Source organism: Lepisma saccharinum, chromosome 1 (assembly GCF_977018435.1).
Source record: "Lepisma saccharinum chromosome 1, izLepSacc3.1, whole genome shotgun sequence".
In the NCBI taxonomy this organism is placed as follows: Eukaryota; Metazoa; Arthropoda; class Insecta; order Zygentoma; family Lepismatidae; genus Lepisma; species Lepisma saccharinum.
Window position 1 is genome coordinate 44279448 of NC_139229.1, and position 22828 is coordinate 44302275.

The 22828-nt window shown below is 40.4% G+C and overlaps 1 protein-coding gene across 1 annotated transcript in view; it reads left to right on the forward strand.

Moving 5' to 3' along the window:
- LOC145991684 (uncharacterized) overlaps window positions 1–22828 on the forward strand; it is a 51157-nt gene that overhangs the window by 18789 nt on the left and 9540 nt on the right. The window contains exons 2-3 of the mRNA XM_083127766.1: window positions 14653–14768; window positions 17170–17370. Coding sequence (XP_082983892.1) covers window positions 14683–14768; window positions 17170–17370 — 287 coding nt within the window. The 5' untranslated portion in view covers window positions 14653–14682. The remainder of the gene's footprint in view (window positions 1–14652; window positions 14769–17169; window positions 17371–22828) is intronic.

The following is a 22828-nucleotide window of genomic DNA, read 5'->3' on the forward strand; positions in this document are numbered from 1 at the left end:
CACACTCACTGTCTGTCGAATCTTCTCATTCCTTATCCTATCCCTTCTAGTTGTCCCTAATATACTCCTTAAAAATTTCATCTCCACTGCCTGCATCTTTCTTTTGTCTCTCTCTGTCATTTTCCAATTCTCTGCTCCATACGTAATTATTGGTACATAGCATGTGTTATATATTACCTTCTTGCATTTCATAGGTACATTCCTGTTCCATATTAATCTTCGAACACTTTGATATAGTCCACCACCCACTTGTCCTCTTCTGTTTAAATCCTCATCTATTCTTTCACTTCTGTCAATTATGCTTCCTAGACATTTGAAGCTCTCCACTACCCTCAACTCTTCCGTGTCCATCTTTATTCTTGGATAATTTCGGGCTATGTTTCTTGTTGTTATTAGCACCTCGCTCTTTTCTGCACTGAATTTCATTCCTGCTCTTCTGATTTCCTCATTCCAACTATCAAGCTTTCTCTGTACTTCTTCTTCCCTGTTCCCCCATACTACTATGTCATCAGCAAAAACAGGGCCTTCGTCTCTTCCTCTCCTATCTTCTTCCCCACCTCTTCGTTAATTGCATCCATTGTAATTATAAAGAGCAGTGAGGAAAGATCATTTCCCTGTTTTAGTCCATTACTTATACTGAACCACTCCGTTCTTCCCACTGGTATCTTCACACAGCTCTGGTTGGCCTTGTATGTGCTCTGCACTCTACACACTATCTCTTCCTCGATTCCTTTCTCTCTTAGAGCCTTCCAAATCTTTGTTCTGTCCACGCTATCGTATGCCTTTTCTATATCGAGGAATGCCATAATCAAATTATGTCCATACTCGAAGTGATTTTACTGCATTTGCCTTATGTTCAATATCAGGTCTACTTTAGAAGAAGTATAGTTTCTTAAATCTTTTCTCCAATTATTCTAAAACTCATGAAATGTTTTTGTGTGGTAAAGAGAGCTTTGCTGCTAATCTGCATTCAGAGGAACGGGGCCTGCTTCTGCTAATCTGAAGAACTTAAGAACATAATGAGGATCTATGTACTAGAAAAAAAAAGATGAATGGAGCAATCATTTAGCCAGCGCTAGCTTTAGTCATAGTATAAGTCTTCATTCAGGACTAGGCCACAGCCATTAGTACACATTACTTGGTCACCACCCCCTACTTTTAGCAAACGCTGTACTCCCTACCAACCCTGACAATATATTCCTCTCAAACGCACAGAGACTCGAACAGCTGACCTCCATACGAAAGACAGCGCATGACAACCTTCGCAAATGATTCCAAGAACAAAAGCGATATGCGGACCGACACACACGCCAGGTTGAATACTTACCAGGACAGCATGTCTGGTTATTGGATTCCACCCAAACCCCGGGGGTCTCAAAGGCGTTTCCTTCTTCATATAAGTATAAGGGAACTATCAGACGCAAAATAGATGGGGACTCTTACGAAGTCACATCCATTGCTGGACGTGGGAAACCAAAAACAGGCACGATCACCGTATCCCGTTTAAAACCTCACTATGATGCCGATAACTGAACACCCCAGACGAAATCCCTACCGCACTGTCTCCCCCACTTTTTACACCTCCACTGAAATTTGATTTATTATTCACATATTCCCGTTCCGCGTCACTACGTCACGCACAACTTCAACTCGCTTCCACTGCACGCTTGAGAGATAACTTTTCTCTCCGCAGAATTTCCCCTTTCTCTCTCCCCTTCTCCTCGCCTGACGAACTCATCCATAAGAAAGTTACAATATAATAATAATGTAACACTAATGAAAATTCCCCCCTCCCCATGAATATTTGTAGATTACTAGCTTGTTTTTAAATATTAATTTTATTGTTTATCATGTTGCTTAAGTCAATAAAAATGGATGAACACGCCTCACAAGTCAGAATTAATCAATAAGTTTTGATTTAACTCACTGCGTATCCAGCGAAATTGGTACTTACCTTTCTTTTCATTCGCCGGTACATTTTACGCTTCAATTAGAAAAAAAGAGAGAAAGCAAGTAAGAAATGAAGCCAGGAAGTAAATAAGCTGAATTGGCAATCCTTGCCGTGCTAAGTCCATAAGTAACTGTTACAAGATGAACTGTTTACATTTATAACTGCCAGCACTGAAAACAGACAACTTCTGAGGTGATAAACAATTTCGAGGAACTTGTTCTTACTAACATTATGTAATTGAACTCTTACCTACACTTTATGTAACGTAAAGGAACGTTCACTCATCAGAATTATCCCCGTGTTTTTTTCTCTTCCACCAGTCCACGTTGTTCTTTTCAACTCTTACAATTTTACTGCTATTATTTACATTACATTAGCTTACATATCGTTAGGGTGAATCAGGAGCGCGTTACAACTCCTGTACAATTACACTTTAACCATTTTACATACCTGTTATCTTACACAAAATACTAGGATGAAATGCCTAGTACACACACACTAGATTTTTTTAATGATTTCCCCACTTTTTTCCAGACAAGGCTCTGAGATGTCTCTAACATATTATACGAACCTAACCCTGATTGCAATTGCTGCAATTCTAATTTTTTCATTCATTCTCTACTTAATAATCAACTCATGTTGCTGTAGTTCAACCCCAGCTAAGCCTACAGCCACCAAAATTTCAATCAAACCGACAATTAGTTCCCCCTTTGAATTACAGTCTATTTCTTGTACCCCCAAGCCATCTTCTCATAAGCTCTTGCTTCCCGTCCCCTGTCAGCCGCATCGAGAAGCCCAACATTGCCTGATTAGCCCCACCTGTCGACCCATAACGTCCCGTCACATCGCTCTGAGGGAAACTTTTCTGTATATTACGTCAGTCACAATCATCTGTTATAACTGAGTTATTAACTCCCCCACGCTCTCTCTACTCTGCCTGCGTACTCAGCCATCAGGAAGCAGTTTTTCCCGTCGTCGAGATGTGACCTACGTTGTGACGTCCGGGTGAATCCTTGGTCGTGACAGATGTGTCACCGCTCTCTCGTGGCCTCCAGTTGCTGCTTCGATGCCGAACTTCTCCCAGTGCAGAGACACGACTCACAGTCTCGTATGCTTCATGTGATTTGGATATCTTTTGGACTTTCTTTTGCAAAGCCATTTTTACGTTTGTCCATTTTGAAGGTGTTTTCTTCTTTTAGTCGCACCTATGGACCTTGGCCTATCCCTGGGACTTTTTTATTAGTACTTACGATTACTAATGCAAGTACGCAAATCTATTTTTGAATGACACTCGAACTCTTACTTCTTTACATTCGATGCATGGATTCTGAATTTTGGTTTTGGTGAAGATTTTTTTTATGTCACTTTGAGAGGTGACGGATGTGTTGGTTTTTACGGGCTGCTTCAAAATGATGTGAACGATTTCAAATCCTTATATATTTTTTATTTTTCGTCCAAATTGCTTTAAATTTTACACTCAATTCCTAAAGCAGTCCAAGTTTTTTTGATAAAATTTTGAACAAATGTTCTATGTGAGCCCCCTTTGTAACCCTGCATACATCAATTCGGTAATCCAATTCCTCCCAGACCCGTTTCAACATGTCTGCATCAACAGTTTGCACTGCAGCAGTAATGCGCTCTTTCAGTTTATTGACATCTGCGGGTAGAGGAGGTGTGTACACAATGTCCTTTAGATGTCCCCACAGAAAAAAAATCACAGGGGGTTAAATTCGGGGATCTTGGTGGCCAACATAGTAACTGTTGATCATTTTGAGTAGATCGCCCAATCCAGCGGTCTGGCAGTCTGTTATTAAGGTAATTTGTTGTAAGCATGTGTAGGAATATTTGTCCAGTCACAGTTTCTTCGTGAAAGAAGTACGGACCGTACACTTTGGTAGATGAAAGGGCGCAAAACACATTAGTCTTCGGTGAATCACTCACAACTTCAACGATTTGACGAGGATTTTCAGTCCCCCAGATGCGAACATTTTGCTTGTTCACTCTTCCTGTCACATGGAACGTAGCCTCATCACTGAAACAAAGTTTGTCAATAAAATCATCATCACCATTGCATAACTCTAGAAGTGACTCATAAACATTTTTGTGGGACGTGTGATCATTAGGTGTTAAATGTTGTAACAACTGCACTCGATAGGGATACATCTTTATTCGCCTACGCACTACGCGCCAAACAGTTGCTCGAGACATTGTTATACCTGCCGCAAAATTAGTTTGGTATTGAGAGCTGAAGGAAGACGCGTCACGGTGTTGCCATATCATGCGGTACGGTACGCAGTGCAGCCGTCTGACGCTGTGTCGAGGAAAACGTGTTATGAAAAGGAACAATGATGAAATGTGTTATTGTTTTTCGAGGAAAACGGAATAACAATGATGACAACAATGATGAATGTGTTATTGTTTTCTCTCTTCATTTCCATCTCCCTTACAACATGAACGAATTAACGAAACAAGCATTGTTTACAGGTTACCTTTTCAATCCATTCTGTATATACACTTTCAATAATCATTTCTTTCCGAAGTCCCTGTTAAAGTCTGCCCATCTTTCAATTATACCGCAACTGAGTTGGTGGGGCGTCTGACTTTCACGTGTGAGACCCGCGGTGGTTTGTGGAACTTTTTCAAATATCCCGAGCGGCTCCGGGGTTGACTCAGCCCAAGTGAGTACCTGGGGCAAACCTGCGGTAAAGGCGGTTGGTGAACCACATCACCTCCATAATATGGCCTAGGTCGAGGTCGAGAATGTGTGGAGCTTTACCTCCACATCCCCATATGCCTACATACTTCACTTTATTTTGCGTCCATTATTTTTTTTTGTATGAGAATCCCAGATATTTTATGACTGTCCTTAAAGATGTTTCCCCACCTTGAAAAAATGCCGAATCTTTCAACGAAACTCGCAGTTTCCCAACAGTGGGATAATCTTTCCTCCTATAATAAGAGTAAATATGGCGACGAATAGCATCTTGCTGAAAGGTATCTAAATTTGTCACGCGTTTATTGCTATTCCTCTTCTTTCCTGGGGTTTCCAATTTTGAAGCCTCGCATTTATTTATTTATTTCTACCACATTATATTTTTCTTTCCCTATAGTAACAATAGTGTTCTTAGACACGCCGAAAGCAGCAGCAGTCCTGTCCAGAACTTTATTTACAGAAATGATTGGAGCCCCATTGTTTTTCTCTTGCTCAAATTATTTGCGCTCAGAACAAACCATCTCCCGCGTTTGTCCTTTGAGAAGAATTTCTTTTTCTTTTAGTGCATGGCCTCTTTGGTACATTGTCATCTCGAGTATTGCCTCCTGTGCTTGACATTCTTCACACAAGCTCACGACACACTCAAGAACACAGAAAATTATGTACAAAAAATAACAACTAAAACAACACGCTATATATAACAAAGAATACTCTAAATTCAATAAACACTAAACAACGGACCGGTTAAAATATCACAGCAACGCAACAAACAAACAACACATCCTATCCCAACAACATGAAATCTGATCGCAGGAAGAATCGCCAGATAAGCGGCAACACCGAGATAAACGTTGTCTGTTGCTAGGTAACCAGGGCTTGGGTGAAGCACTGGGAAGATTTTGATTGGCTCGCATGCCAGCAACCCACCCTCCCGCAGTGCCGTAGACCCGATTTCAACACGTGCTTCCCAAGCGTCAATACCAAACTAATTTTGCGGCAGGTATAGCTCTTGACTCACTTTCCTTGTAGACTTTTGGGGGCTGCATTGAAAACTAGCTCGAACTCTTTCGACATCTGCCTCAGACGTGGACGGTCTACAGAAACGATTTTCCTTTGCAAATGCATCCCTTTGTCTTGAATTTATCATACGACTTACGTATGGAGATTTTGGATGGTCGTTCTTTACGAAATTTCGTACGAAACTCATGCTCAACACTAACAACAGACCGATAAACGTGAAACTGTAGGACGCAAAAAGCTTTCTCTGCACCACAGGCAGCCATTTTGGAACGTATCACCCTGCCACCTAGTGGAGAAATTTGGAACTACTACGACCATTGCAAACAAAACTTGAGGATATGGTTGAAAGTATTTACATAGAACTTTAATTGTTGCTAAAGTTTTATCGCTCCAGGAACGGTTTCTTATCGTTCAAACCATTTTGAAGCACGCTATATTCTGGGACTTTTCCCCTTATTTTTTGGTAATAAAGTTAGAGAAGAGGCTCCTTTAATGCTCTTTTTACACTGTTCATTAACCTGTCGTCTCCATCGACTGCCTCTAAGTTATCCCAGGAATGCGCTGCATTTCCTAATGTCTCCGTGTTGAGTCTATACGGAGGTGACGAAAGTACACCTCGCCGATAGAGGACTGGAGGAGTAATAACCTCCAGTCCAGCAGGAGTATAAAACATGAGGTCCGGAAGGACATCGCTCTCAGTCAACTTATAAATCCGATCACTACACGTAGTACGTGATAACAGGAGGAGCGCATGTCAGAGTCTAAGTACGGACTCTGGCAAGTTATGGATACAACTTACATATTCGTCTCGGACAGGACTCTTCAAGAACACTCAGTTATAACTCATCTTTTCCTTTATTGACCGGGGCGCTCCCTTTTGCAGTAGTTATGAACCGTAAACTTCTTGCTTTATAATTTGCTACATCCCGGTGACTCTTGATCCGCGATATTTATTTGAGTCACACTTCAGTACATATATGTACTGTGTATACATCCATACATTTCTGTTGATATTGTGAGTGTGCAGGTTCTTCCGTACACTTTCTAATGGTGATATCGTAGTGATGTTAGTTAATTAATTACTGAAACGTTAACATAAATATAACTAGCCAACATTCACAACTACTTTTGTTATGTAGCGTACAGTGGGGTGCAACATGCTACGAATTAGTAAGATATAAAATGAAAAGGCAAGTACCATAAGTTGGGAAATATATTCTCGTATATTCACATAATAGAGAGAAAAAAAAATATATATATACTATAGGGACAAACTTCAGGAGATGATTCCTGACAGGAAAAGGAACAACAAAGTTCATATCAACGTATGTCCGGAAATGGACGGTGAGTCTGCAATAAAGCAATTAGTACCGGTACACATTATATGGCATGACTTTCATCCATGTTACAAAGGTGTTCAAAGTGGTCTCAATGGGATGCAATGTAAGCGTCCACACGTCGCATCATGGATTGCCTCGCTCGTTCGAATGTTCCAGCCTGTACCCGAATAGCGTCACAGGCTGTTCAAGGGTCTGCACATCAGGAACTGGTTCAGCATACACAACACTTTTCAGATGACCACACAAGTAAAAATCAAGAGGATTAAGTCCGGCGATCGAGCGGGCAATGCCACAGGGCCTCCTCTTCCGATCCATCTTCCGGGGAAGATGTTGTTGAGGTGTTGAACAATAATGCGAAACTGGGCTGGAGGTGCATCATGCATCAGCCACATTACCTGTCGTATTGATAAAAGCACATTGTGAAGCAAGAGAGGCAGAGTGTTCTGCAGGAATTCCAGATACGTCTGTCCGTTATGGCATTGTGTAAGAACAAATGGTCCAAGTAGGTGGTCGCCAATAATCCCTGCCCAAATATTGATGGTGAACCGTTGCTGATGAGACGATTCAACCATTCCCCGAGGATTGGCTGTAGTCCACAGATAATGATTGTGTAGGTTGACGATGCCATCTCTACCAAAGGTCGATTCATCGGTGAAGAGGACTGACGACAGAAATCCCAATCCGGTGGTGGCCTGTTGCAAAAAACAGCGAAAAAACCTTTCCCTTGGAGGAAAATCCGCTGGTGATAATCCCTGCACACGTTGCAGGTGATAGGGGTAGTAGCGGTGTTCATGCAGGATACACAAGACTGTCGCTTGGCCTACACCATGCTGACGGGCCACTTGCCTGGAGCTTGTACTGGGGTTGTTCTCAATATCGTGTAGCACATGTTCCTCCAGATCTGGTGTACGCACATGCCGCGGCCGCCCTCCATGTTCGCCTGTATGAAAGGCCCCAGTGGTGCTGTCTGTCCGGGTACGTGGCTTGATAAACCCGTTCGCCCTCTCGACAGTTTCCTACTGATTGACCGTATACGAAGACCATCTCGGCTTGTTCCTGGTATGAATTACTAACCATGGTGCTTCACACAATCTGCAACACACAAAAACAGACTGTGAGTGTTGTTATGAGAGGATGATGTCGTTCTTCAGTGCCATCTACCTTGGCAAATATGCGCTTCCGGACAGATGTTGATATGACCTTTTGTTATGTGCTTTGCTGTCGTGAAGTTTGGGTTACTTTAAGAGAGCTTTTCTGTATAGGCAGAAGGACAAAAACTTCTCCTTTGTTTTATGTAGACTCTTATTTCAAAACATGACGTATGATGTGTCAAGAGGAATAATGGACCTTTCTAAGCCAAAATTAACTTAAAAATCACCACCGATAAATTTAAAATTTGGCTGACTAATTTTTGATCAGTTGAGGCCCTAGACCCTGGTTTCTTTTGATGCTAGAAACCAAAGGTCTTTCGTTAGGATAAGAACAAACTTATGAACTACTAAAGTTATCGAAGACAGCGGAAGTATGACGTTGATCACACCCCCTCCTCTGTCGTGCTACATGCACAACCTCTATGTGCGTTCATAACAAAATGCAATGGACAGGGGTCAATTTTACTTAATTTACAAATAATATTCAATTTGAGTTGCATGGATTAAGAGTATAATATCACAAGAGCCCAATGCATCAGAAAAGAATTTAGTGAATGCATTAGATTTTGTTCACACTAATTATAATATCTCAAAATGAAGTTATAAGTACAGGTTGTAAGTACTAAGCTTCACCAAACACAAAAAGCATGTCTCGTCGGATATAGGTCGCGATCCGTACTTTGGGCAACCCTGTTAATATGGAAATGGCTCTAATAAATACATTCATGCTAGTGGGAAAACTGAAACTATTATATACTTTTGAATAACAAGGTAAAGTTCCTCGTGTCATGAAGGCACATTTAGGGGATGTGGGGTTAGGGCCCCCCCACATTCTCGAAATAGGTCATTTTGTAGGGGATGTGATCAACACCACGCTCCGACGTGAGGACAAGGACGTGAAAATTCCGACATTAGATCACCCTAACGGGACTGGAACCCGGGTCTCCCGCGTGACGGCCAACTCACATTTTTTTTTATTTGTCAATTGACACGTTTTGGGTTCTGTGTGTAGTATCCGCCGTTTTTACATTTTTTAATCAATTTTTACACTTATCAATTTTCCCTATATATTTTCTGTATTCTCACTGGAACAAACACAAATATCCTTGTCCGAACCGGGATTCGAACTCGGGACCTCTGGCTTCATAGCGCGCTGACCACTCCGCCACGGAGGCCGACACCCTACTAGACCACGGCGTCTCATTTTGAATAATGTAGTGTAATATTGCAAAATTTATGGAGAAGGTTTTATAAATGACTCTTTCAAGCATATTGCTTCACACATATTTTCTCCCAGTACTCTCCATTGTATAAGATGTAATAATGCCAACAGCTACATGGAACGCCCCCCCATCGAGTTACGTTTTACTTGCTTAATTGAACATTAGAAATATTGCGTTGTGAAAAATAAGAATGAAAAGTTATGAAATTTCAAACAATTTTCTTGAAATGGAACAGGTCATTATGTGACATTTGCTGTTTCCATAACATATAATCATGACCACTGCATTACTTCAGAGGTTAATTAAAAAAAATAATAATAATGTACGACAGAAAACATTTATCATTTCAACGCTTATTATAAACATTTCTGATACTTTTAACCAATCCTTGATATTCTACAAGTTAGCATTTGTCAGGTTAGTAACACTTGTATCTTCTGAAGCAATGTTAATATAATAAAAGAAGTAACACATAAATTGTGCGAATAGTGAAAACTACAAATTTCATACAATTACATGGCGTATAGTCAGCACTTTCAAACTCACTAGATCTAGTTCGCTGCACTTTTCACTCTCTCTGCACTGACGCTTCTAGTTGGTTACATGGTGCAGCACCGACTCGTCAACTTAGTTGATTTGGTGTCTGCACCGTTTGCACTACGTTCTGGAGCGGTGTATGGTCACGTGTTACGTGATAACTAATCCAATGAACGTTTAAAGCAGCAGACAGTCGTTTGTTGAATCTTCTGAACTTGAACACCGCTATTCGTCTACTTATTTGAACGTCATTCCCTTGCACCAGCCTGATACCGGAACACACCTGCACTACAGCATGTGCCAAAAAGTGCAGCAAAGTTGACGGGGCTACTGTGATCTCAGAAACTGGACATAAGACACTGCACCCAGAGTCAACCTTGCACGTCACCTACAAACTTCCTTCGCAGAACAAACATAAATCATGTATCTAACAGCAAAGACCCGTATTTGTAATTTTATGAAAAGTTCAACGGGAGTAACTATATTGTGCGACGTCCGTTCGGTTCTCCTCGTTCGCCGTAGAAAAGGCCAAAATGTCTCCAGTTGTGGTTGTTCATCCTCAGCGATCTGCCACTTGCCTTTAAAGGCCACAACCACCTTTTCTCGTGAGCTTCTTCCATTGCGCATTGCAACTGTGGGCTATACTCTGCCCGTCTATCTCTGGAGCAAGGTCGCGCATAGCGACAGAGCAGGAGGGGGAAATCGAGTGGACAGAGCAAAGCAGTACATCCAACGGCAAATGAAACAGTAGGCGAATTGTCCATCACCATTTTCATTCGGTCAGTATTACACAATGTAATGATAATGAATTGAATAAAGACGTCAGAGAACAATGCCTGCTTCGAACCAACATAGTTTCATTTTTTAAAACAACACATGATGTAGAATAAAAAAGTAATGAAAATATCGGTGGACAATTCGCGTACCACTATCTTTGCCGTTGACTGTACAAGCTGCTGGGAAGGCTGGTAAGTACAGTCCGCTTCCCTCTCTCTATACAATCCCATTCCCTCTCACGTGTTCATTGGTGGATCCGTCTCGCATCACTACTTGCGCTTAGTTGGCTCCAGAGAAAGCCGGGACTGATGTCGTGCTGTTCTATCATAATAGGTTTTCTCTCGTACTGAAACTCGTATCGCATGATGTACAGTTAGAACTATTAGATTTTGGAAAGTGAAATACGTAGATATTCTTTTGTTCATTTGATAGTGGTTATGTAATGTCAGTTCTTACCTCCTTAGCCCCGTTTGGTTCGTTGAACTTTTTGACACTAGGTTTATCCCGGTGTCAGGCTGGTTGAAAGGAAATATTCAACAAAGTAAACGGATAGCGGTGCTCAAGTTCAGAATATTCAACAAATGCGTGTCTGCTTCTTTAAATGTTCACTTGATTAGTTAGCACGCACCACGTGACCATACACCACATATTACACCCCTCCAGAACGTAGTGCAAACGGTGCGGACAACAAATACACTACTTGACACCAGATCAGCTCGGTGTTGCACCGGATGATCAACTAGACGCTTCAGTGCAAAGAGAGTCAAAAAGTGCAGCAAACTGGACGGGGCTATTCTGTCCATGGCGATCAATGACTGTTAGGTGGAAAAGAGAGAAATGAAAATGAAATACAGATGCGCTCTGGCAGATACTAGAACCTGGATCATGTGGTTATGAGGGACACTTATTGGTGTGCAGACTACGATGTGCTGAAAGGTTCCAAATCACTCTAAGATTTACTTCTTACGGTTCTATGGTAAATTGCAGACGTCACACCTGTTTCAATATATTCCAACACTATGAGGAGCATTTCTGGGGATCATATCAGCATTGAATGTTTGGATTTAATTGTTGTTTTAAGTCCACTTTATGCACTGAAAGGCTAATCGGGACTGGACCGATAGTTTAAAGTATGTCATGTGCCTCCATCGGGTATCGAACTCGGGACTCCTTGATTACGAGGCGACAACGTTACCACTATGCCATCGGGGAGGATTCCATTCATGCCAGCAATCATAGTGGTGATTTTAATCCAACATATGCAGCTAAGTATGTTGTTCAGTGAGTTATACAATTGGAGCCAAGATGGCCACATAAGACTTGCAAGATTCTGACTCTAATGCCTAATGTAAAGTGAGTTAGTAGTCTGTGAGAGTGCTGAGAAGCGACGTTGCAGCTGTCTGTAAATAATGTATAAGCAACAAAATACATTGTAATATGTTTACTTGAATGTTTCCATTATGTGCAGTTGTCTGCAGCATTACAACCATTCCTGAGAAGGGTACAGACTGCGTTCCGAAACTAGAAGAGGTGCTTCTGTTGCTAAGCGGGCGTGAACGTACTTAAAAGTGATATTTTAGAAATCACCCATTGAAAAATCCGGTTAAAGGGCTGATGAACGAAATGGAAATGGCATCGTGACTCTGAGACAAATCTATCAGCATAGGAAGTATAGGGTGACCATAATATTTTGGCCCTAAAACGGGAGAACGCCCTCTCTCCCATGAAAAATCGTTTAAGCCTAATTACAGAATTGACGAGATCGGGTGTAAAACATGGCAAGTGACATTTTGGTCATTTCTGTGTGCATTAAGAAAAAAGATTATTGGGAGCTATACTGTAGATAAATTGTTTTCGTGTTATGTTTACCAATTTCAGAAAACTTCACCGAGTCCAATGCAAATTGCATAATCCTACCATTTCACTCCGGAAAGATCTAGCGATTTTGAAACCGGAGAACAAAACGAACATTCCTGTCAGGAAAGGGTACTTGGCAAGTCAATTTAGTTTGGTGAAATGTTAAAAATGTTTTTAAACACTAAATATTGTACCTCCCAGGATGGCGTTTTCGGTGGGCTCTCCAAAAATGTTAAATGAGAAATGTAATAGGGTGACACCTTGGTAAATAGGGAGCTCGATTGTGAGCATGTCTTACTGGAAATATAAGTATCTGAACTCAATATGACCTAGTACACAATGCTGTTCATATGCTGTTTCTAAGTAGTTGCATGGTGAATGACGTTACTATCTCGTTCAGACTGTCCGAATGACGTGATTCAAGCTGTTGACGTCCATTAATAGTGTAGTAACTTGTGGTCAAAGAGGCGAAATAGCTGGACCTCGTGATTGTGTTCCGCGTGATCTAATATTGCATAGTCAAATTATTAGTTCCTATATTTTCCGAGTGACGTGAATTTATATCTCTAGTCAGTATTATGGTAGATCATCATTTGTATGTACTGTACAATACTCTATCTAGTTCAGATTTCAGTCTAAAGCCCTGTTTATAACAGCTGAGACTTTGATGCGTAATCAATAGTCTGCTGGTAACACGTCACTTCCTTCTTCATTCGTTTGTTGATTGATTGATTGGCTTGGTTTATTTAACTTCGCTTTTCTGCTACTTTTGGCTAATGCAAAGATGAGGTTGAGTGATAATATGATGCAATTTATGAAGGGACACTCACAAATAACACCCATGCCTAGGTGGGATTCCAACCGGAAATCTGTATGGAATCATAGCGCACTATGCTAAGCACTCCGCCACAGGGGTCAGCTTTATTGCTTTGTAAACATATTATTTCTTTAAAACATTAAAATACTGACCAAGGCAAAATTTTTTATAGTATAAAAAATATGTACACTAAAAACGTAACATTTACACACTCTAACAGGGTCTTCTTAAGACGAAACTTCACAATAAATTCATGAAAGATACAAAACATCATCTTATATATATACACTCCCAGACAGGGTCCATACACACAACAACAGGAAGGTACCAGTCCTTATCTTAGAACATTTCCTGTCAGGAATTCCTGAGTGTGGAATCTCCAGACATGTAATTGACACTATCTGACAGGTGATTGACAGGTACCTGATAAGAGCCTGGCCGTATCAATTTCTCACTAATGGACCTGGACAGAATCCTTATCTCCTGGACTCCTTCCCACCTCTCTTCTTTCTTCGCTATTCTTCCTTCATCTTTCCTCCTTCCTTTCTCTCATCCTTTCTACAGTCCCTTCCATTTTATGTTGATTTTCAGCCCCCCCCATTCCAGTTCATTATTTCTTCTTCTCCTTTTATCTCTATTTCCTTGACCTCTTTCCACTTCCTCACTATTCCTCTCTTCTCCCTCCCTATCCTTCTAGCCTTATCCCATTCTATTTCGTGTCCCGTTTCTTTTGTGTGTTTGAATAAAGCATTTTCTCCTTCTTTAATCTTACGTCATCCTTATGTTGCTTCAACCTGTTTCAGTCTCTTTTTTGTTTAAGGGGAAACAAGTGTCATTGTGTAAAGTCACTGTATCAATATATTTATAGCTATTGAAGTAACATTGTGGTACTTTCTATAAAATTCTTTTTGCATTTTTTTGTGAGAATGAACAAAATATAACACTAGGCAATTTTGGGTACTCGTACCCAATGTGCCATAAACGTTACTTTTTAAAAATATCTTCACTGCACCCATGTCATTGAGGCTGGCTCCAAATTGCAGAGAATGTCCAGAAATGTTACCTCTTTTGAATCTTGCCACTAGGTTTACCTTCCTGACTTTGTACACAATTAGAAACAATCGCAAACCATTGGTAGGCCATATTGTGTTTACTCACCTTATGTTTTAGTGTGGGTCGATGTGAGCTGATCGAATAAACAATCCTACTCTTCCATTGTTGTTAAAAGATCGACTTTTCATTAATTATATAATTTTCATTCTGCAGGTGCATCTGGGATATAATAGTGATTCCGCCATGTATTGGTTTCAGAAGTACAGCAAAGAAACTTCTTTTCACGGATACGCCATTGCATTCGATGGGAGGCGCAGAGCGTTAGAAAGGTATCTCTGAATCTATTACAAGAATCAAATGAAAACCTTGAAAATCCAATAAAAATTGAAGGGCAGACTGTACACAGGTCAAATTTACATGAGGAATCAACTGTTATTTACAAAATGGCCTCAAGGCTGCAAAACTAATCAAGTGAGTGTCAAAATGCCAATTTAATTTTACAGAGGGCACCTCCTCTTCACACTTGCATAAGTGAAGAGGAGTGGTTTATTGCCCTCTGTCAGCCTAAAACGTACAGAAATTTCTCGGCAAATGAAAATTCCATATATCTGTGCATGCTTACCACGCCAGCAAGTTTACTGATGGAGGAGAAGGTTCGACAATGGCCTCAGTTCGCAGGCAGATTGGTGGAAAGGCCTTAGCAATGGCTCATAAGTGACTGCATATCGACTCCAAAAACTTATTCTTCTTAAGGTATCCAGGCACTAACTCAAAGTTCAAAATATATGTAGATCAGCAATAGGTCCTGTGCTAAAATGCAGCAGACATGTGCAATATTATTTACAGAAATCTACTAGATAAGAGACAATAACAAATTAAGGATTTCATTTGACTCCCCCTTGTATTATCTCGTGTATATTACAAATTTAGATACTGAAATTCTGAAATATATGTCTTTAAAAACGAAGACGATATATGCTTTTTCGATTTAGTCGGTTTTAAAATAATTAATTACAATCACATTTCCTAATTGTGTTTCCCATCTCGCTACGACGCCAGGGGTTTTTCGATTTAGTCGGTTTTAAAATAATTAATTACAATCACATTTTCTAATTGTGTTTTGCCATCGCGCTACGACGCCAGGGGTTACGGGTTCGAATCCCGACCTAGGCATGGAAGTTAGTGAGTGTCCATTCATGAATTTCATCATATCATCACTCATCGCCATTTTCGCAATTTGCCAAAAGTGGCACAAAAGCAACGTAAAATAAAGCAAGTCAATCAAATCTAATTGTGTCTCATGCCATGATACTCTGCAAGAATTTTCCAATGGCGGGTGCGAAGAAAGGAATAAACATAGTTCAGCTGATAAACTAGATGATTTTAAGAATGACATGATAGAGTAAGTAAAAGGAGTTCGTCTTTATTCATGTTCTAGCCTTACAGACATACGTGTGCCATTATTATGGGAAAAATAAGTTTACACCTACATTGAGTGCGGAAAATGACATCTTGCAAATGGCGCTTATTTTGGTGCGCCCATGAACAGAGGCGCAACCACGAATATTTGTCTGGGGCAAGTTACAGGATATACGTGCCAATGATAATAAAAATAACAATAACAACAATAATAATAATAATAATAATAATAGTAGCAGTAGTAGTAGTAGTAGTAATAGTAGTAATAATATAAGTAGTATCAAAGACGTTATTATTCTCTAATTACGCAAAAGGGGGTTGAAGTCGGTGCTAAAGCATTTGTGTTGGAACAAACGATTTGGAATATTTTTTTTTAGCACGTTCAATTTCATATTAGTAGCTAATAATGGAGAAACAAGCACCCAAACTATATTTTTGAAAGTCAGAAAATGCATAACGAACGTAATTCATTTTGTACATAATTATTAGTATAACTTTCATGTACAGCATAGGTTTTACACATGTGCGACATGAAGCGACGTAAATCGTGTCTGTGTGCGCTGATTTCCCTCCAAACAATTGTTCATTCATTTAAGACCAAACTGTTTGGCAGAAACAATCTGAAGTGTAGTTTGTCTTACTTCCCTCTCAGGCAACTTACAATGCGTTACAGAAGAGAATGAAATTGCGAGAGAAGCGAGCAAGGCAATTTTTAGATCTAAATTTTTACAAACTGAAAACAACATTGATTTAATAGGATACAAATAATTTCATGCTCCATGCTCTTTTACAATTATTTTTATTGCATGTAGATAAATCCTCCAAATCGACCAAACTTTGCTAAATTTTGAGCAGGGTGTCGTTTATATTGGATGAGTAAGATCTTTTTTTAAAATTTCTGTGGTTATCGTTAATAATTTGCTGTAGGAGCCCATGTCCATATGTAAATAATTATGTCAATCGTCATGTTTCTGCCATAATTCACGGAGCAAATTGACATGTAAGAATTTACCCCTTTTAAGTATCCACTCTCGAGACGATGTTCATTTTTTAAATCTCACCGCACACGCTGGAATTATACTTGTCAGAAATGCTTCATCGATGGTGTTTTTGGAACGACTGAAGAATAGACTGAGAGAAAGCATCTGTCAAACTTACCTTATCATGCAAGGTTGGCGATTAACATTACGTGTAGACCAGACCTTGAAACAAGTGTCTCACGATCCCATTTGCCTTTACCGCCGGAACACCAAATTTCAACCTAACGTTAACTCAGATAAGGGGGAGAATGATTCCACATACATTTTACAGATTCTTCTGGACTTGCATCCTGGTGTCCTTCATCAGCGCATCTACACAGCTTGTTTATTCGTCGTGGACAAACTTTCAGGACAACCCAACTATAATCACCATGAAGCAGGTAGCAATGCACCATGTTACCCCAATCTCAGCTTTACTCTATTGCCCAGAAAACATCACGTCGCCATCCAAGATATCAGCATTTGTTTCGCGGTATGTACGAGTATAAAGATATGTCTTATTCTATAGTAACACCTCTATTTAATTTTGTCTTCCACAAGATTCACTTCCAAAAATTTCCATCGATATTTCTGTTCATGGGTGTGTGGGGTGGAAGTGGCAAGTGATTACAGGTTTCAAAAATACTAACATTTTACATAAATTTTATGATAATTTTCAATATATTTACCATACTTTTATGAAATAGCTTTAAAAGTAATGTAATGTTTGTTTATGTAATGTGTTTGCTATCACGTGCGTTTGTGAAAGAAGAGTGGTTTGCACGTATATTGGATGATTTTCTAAGCATTTTTGACGTCCAATCAATTAATATAATTGTAATACATAGAAGTTACAGTAACGCAAGCAGTGAGAATATAAAGCAAATCTGTGCCCCCTTCTCAGATTCGTTCCCAAACAATATTCAATAAAGGAACATAGCGTTACCCCCACACTCCCTATACGCCTTCATGGCGTGGTGCTAAGCACAGGGGAACACTTTACTTTTACATAACGTGGACCGAGTATTATTCCATGTCGAGAACACGAAGCATTACGTCTGACAATCTTCATCTATTATTTCTCTTTGGCCTCTCCGATAGCGCAGATATAGCGTCGTCGCCTTGTAATCAAGAGGTCCCGGGTTCAATACCCGGTGTAGGCACATAGTTGTTCAGATCCCACTCTGAACTGTAGGTCCAGTCCTAATTAGCCTTACTGCGCATCACGAGAACTTAAAACACCAACCCAACCCAATCAATCAATCAATCGTACGTATTTCTCTTTGGCTTCACTGCTCAATTTACTGACAAGGGAGGTTATCTAAGTGTCCCCCTCCGATTTCCATGAAACTTGGCAGGTGTATAGAGGGACCCAAAGGAAGAAATATGTGTTTCTTTGTTTCGGCTAATAAATAGTTTTAGGGGGCAAACTCCCCCCCTCAAATGTCAAGATGAAGACAAATTGCAGTGGGGATCTGCCCCCTGTGTCCCCCTCCGCTTTCCATGAAACTTAGCATGTATATAGAGGGGCCAAAGGAAGAAATACATGTTTTTTTGTTTCGGCTAAAAACGGTTTTAGGGGGCAACCACCCCCAAATGTCAAGATGAGAACAAATTGAAGTGGGGATCTGACCCCTGTGTCTCCCTCAGGTTTCCATGAAACGTGGCAGGTGTATAGAGGGCCCAAAGGAAGAAATACGTGTTTTTTTTTGTTTCGGCTAAAAAACTGGCAGATATACAAGTGGAGCATTTGAGATATGGTGTGCATATCACTGGCAAACACAGGTATCACCGACGTGACGAAGAAGGGTAAATATGCCACGCGAGAGCATACAATGTGACAAAATGCGTTACATAACACACGATACATGCTTGACACAAATCATGTACAACGTACCTACCACGACGTATCACCGATGGGCAGTCTGTCAGGAGATACCTCACAATCAGAGGAGATAAGAGTAAGGAAACGCGAAATCGTGCCAGGAGGCCAGTTAAACACAATTATCAGGTGTGCTGTAGTGGGATGGTATGCACGATAAGACATCATGAATCCAAATTCCGTATGTGTGACCACGTATATATAGGCTCACAGAAGAAAATAAGGACAACCGTTCTGTATGGAGGTACCATGTTGAATGTAGTGAATGTGGTCACACTTTTAATACAAGGCATTTAATGCCAGTAACCCATCTCCTTTAACAGCAGAGGAGGCATATGTCGCAGACATTGTGAAGGACGTCATTGAAAGATGTACATAAGATCCTGCATACATCGTTGAATTTGCTACTTCCTTGGACTTTGACCAGCAAGACGATACGTATGCACACGCTCTGGAAGATACAGATGATGACACGACCACCGACCACACGTCTCCGACCACCGTGCAAAATCAGTATAAGAAGGTTACCTGAACACGGCAACTACGAAGATGGGAAGAGCAGGTACGTGCAGGAGGAACACGAAAAGAAAAGCTGTGTCAGGTTTCCAAATACGTTTTAGACAACTTTAGTGATGCCGTGCAAGCACAGGTTCCAATTCATGATATTGATATTCGGAGATGGGCTCTGCAAGCTAAAGCTGAATTGAACGTTCCTCGGTTTACAGCGTCACGGTTTGGGCTTTGGAAATTCAAGAAAACACATCACATCGTGTCCCGGAAGGTCACCAAATTCGTTACACGCACAGCTGCTGGCAAGAGGGAACATGTTCAGAACGAACGTGACGGCTTTGTGGATACTGTAAATGCGTTTAACTCTGATCAATGTGTTTTAATTTAGAAATACACAGTGGTCGCACCCTAGCTATTAAGGGAACGAAGAAAGTGGAAACTATTGTGCAATCTGTTACATCCACAACACACAGCTACACCATTCAACCAATTATTTCGGCCGCGGGAGAGGTGTTGTCTCCTCTCTTTCTTGTTCTGAAGGAACCTGGAGGTACCTTTGGACCCTATGTCAACCGAACACTGTTCCGTCACGTATTTCTTCCTTTGGGCCCCTGTATACACCTGCCAAGTTTCATGGAAATCGGAGGGGGACACAGGGGTCAGATCCCCACTGCAATTTGTCTTCATCTTGACATTTGAGGGGGGAGTTTGCCCACTACAACCATTTTTTAGCCGAAACAAAAAACACGTTTTTCTTCCTTTGGGCCCCTCTATACACGTGCCAAGTTTCATGGAAATCGGAGGGGGACACTTAGATAACCTCCCTTGTGAGATGGAAACTCGTGATTTATATATAACCCGCATAACTGCAGTGTTGTTTGGGTTGTCTGCACACAAGGCGCTTGGTGTCAGACATCGACAGCTTGCTTCAGTGCTTTTTCAATAAGGTCCTTAAAACCCTGACTGTACAGTCTTAGAAAAAAATACCTGGGCCACGGGACGTAGAATTTCGTAACGTCTTAAGCCTGTTGTTTATGCAACCCAAATAACAAAACATTCGCTTAAGTTTGCCTGGTGATTCTGAGTTCTCGGGAAGGATTGAGCTTTGATAGCATGAGTCACATGACTCGTGCCCCAGCCAAAACAAACAGCTGGGTGCTACGATGCCTCCAGAAGAAAATTTCAGGAACTGGTTTCTTGACGAAGCTACTCGTAAGGAAATACTATTCTTTCAAGTGATATTAGAGTCATTGTCAAGAAGGTTCGCTGAAATGATGGTTCTCATCACAGACCACATGCCACACGTTAATTGTTTAAGTCCAGTTCATGCACTGGACCTACAGATTAAAATGGGATCCGAACCAAATCCTCTCTATTTGGTATTGAATTCGGAAGGCTTTCATTACATGGCGAAGACGTTACCACTACGACATCAGAGAGGCAATGGAACCCCTTGAAAAATAGATAAGCGAAAATTGCTACGTGACAAACCATATTTGCCCGTAAATTTTAAAAATAAGACAATATTTTGTACTGACAGTTTCGAACCGTGGGAGAGGCATATATTTTTTTGTACCATCGTCCATTTCACGAGTTTATAATTCTTCCTCACCGACACGAGTAACGCGAGTGGTAGAAGAAAAGCGAAGTAAAATAACTGAAATAGAAATATAAGGAAAAAGCGAAATAAATTTTATTCATAATATTCTGCAGTCACTTGAGTTGTATTCACGGGATGCTATCTTTAAAGAAAGCCGTGGTCTCTTCCTTGTCTTTTTCTCTTCCTTTGTGCTCTTGCTTCCCCCGTCACGATTGGTCTAAAACTAATTAATGCGACGTTAATTAAACAATCCAAACAAAGAAACAATGCACAATCAACTGCACAAAACAACATTCCAAATGTTTTCGAATCGGAAAACAATTGAGATGCTGTAAAATGACTTAAGATGCAGTAATAAAGTGGGAATTCGGTACCGTATAGAATTAAATCGGTAGAGATGTTCGATTTGATTGGATGTTTGTTATTTAGATTTGCTATTCTTTCACTTTTGGCAAATAGCGACGATGAAGATGAGTGATGCTGTGATGAAATTGATGAAGGGACACTTACCAAGGACACCCACGCCCAAGTCGAGATTCTAACCAGGGACCCATGGTATCGTAGCGCGCTGTGCTAACCACTCCTCCATGGAGTGGACATTATAGCATATTTTGTGTTCTCAATTGGGATCAATCAATGGAATGAATAGGCATATTATATGATTAATAAATTCATATCATAATACCACGTCATATTATTCGGCACGAAGTAACATCAGAGACATTCAATCTTGCATTTTTGCCTTTCAACTAATTCTTTGAATTCAGGTTAATCACAACAATAAGATAAATTATGAAGCAAATGATAGTTATTACGAATTACCTGACAGAAACAACATTAAGCAGGCTCGGTGGTCAAGCTCATTAAGTGATTGACATTCGATATCGTCGCCAAAGTTCCCGGGTTTGAGTACCGCCCTTGTCGGGGGTGTTTGACTATTTCGTCATCAATTTCATGTAATGGTCACTCGTCCTTATCGTCGCGATCATCGAACAGGGAATAAAAATTATAAAAATAAATACGATGGAAGAGTACTTACTTCATCTCTCACGAAATCTCCTACAAAACCGGAATATATAAAATACATGTATATTCATTCACATACATTTTCGATTTCTATATTTAACTAATCGAGACCGAGAACGGGAGAGCAATTTTTAATTCGACAAACCGAGAGACGGAGAAACTGTCAAGTCTCGTTTCTTCTTGGCACCTCCGTAATCGAGTTGTTCTGTTTGTCATTGGCTTTGTATTGGCAATTATTGTCATTATTCTTTCCCTGCAGGTAAACCATAACGATGAATTATGATGAAATGAAGCAGATAAAAGGGCAAGAACAAGAAAGTCATGCCTGTTCGGGACTCCAACCCAGAACCTTACGTAACGAGATTTGAAATTCTGGAGAAGGCGTCCGTGTTTCGCTTGGTTTTCTCTTTCCTCTACTTCCCTTATATTATCATACATGTATAATAAAAATGGATCTGATACGATATGTTGCGATTCATAATTGTGCTGGTTAGATGCTACAGATGTGAACTCCAACCTGCAGTATATTATTCCCTTTTGTTTCGTATCTGGTTGAACATGAAATTTTCTTACACTGTGACAATTTCTTTCTTAGTTTTGGTTTGGTGCACAGATATGCTAATCTGGACTCGACCTTCAGTTTAAAGTGGGATACTAACCACTATGTGCATCCACCGTGTATCAAACCCGGGATCCACTGATTACAAGGCGACGACGTTATCACTACGCCATCGAGGAGGCCCCATGACAAAATGTTATTCACTCGATCTCTACCATAATTTATTTCAGCATTTACATTTTCGATTTCTTCTTCTTTTTTCCTTTTGTTAACTACTCTTATACAAATTTTTTTTTGCGTCTTCGAATTTCTTCTTGTTTCAGGAAAAAATAATACATGCAGGCTGTATAAAAATCCCATGTTCAAATAGATAA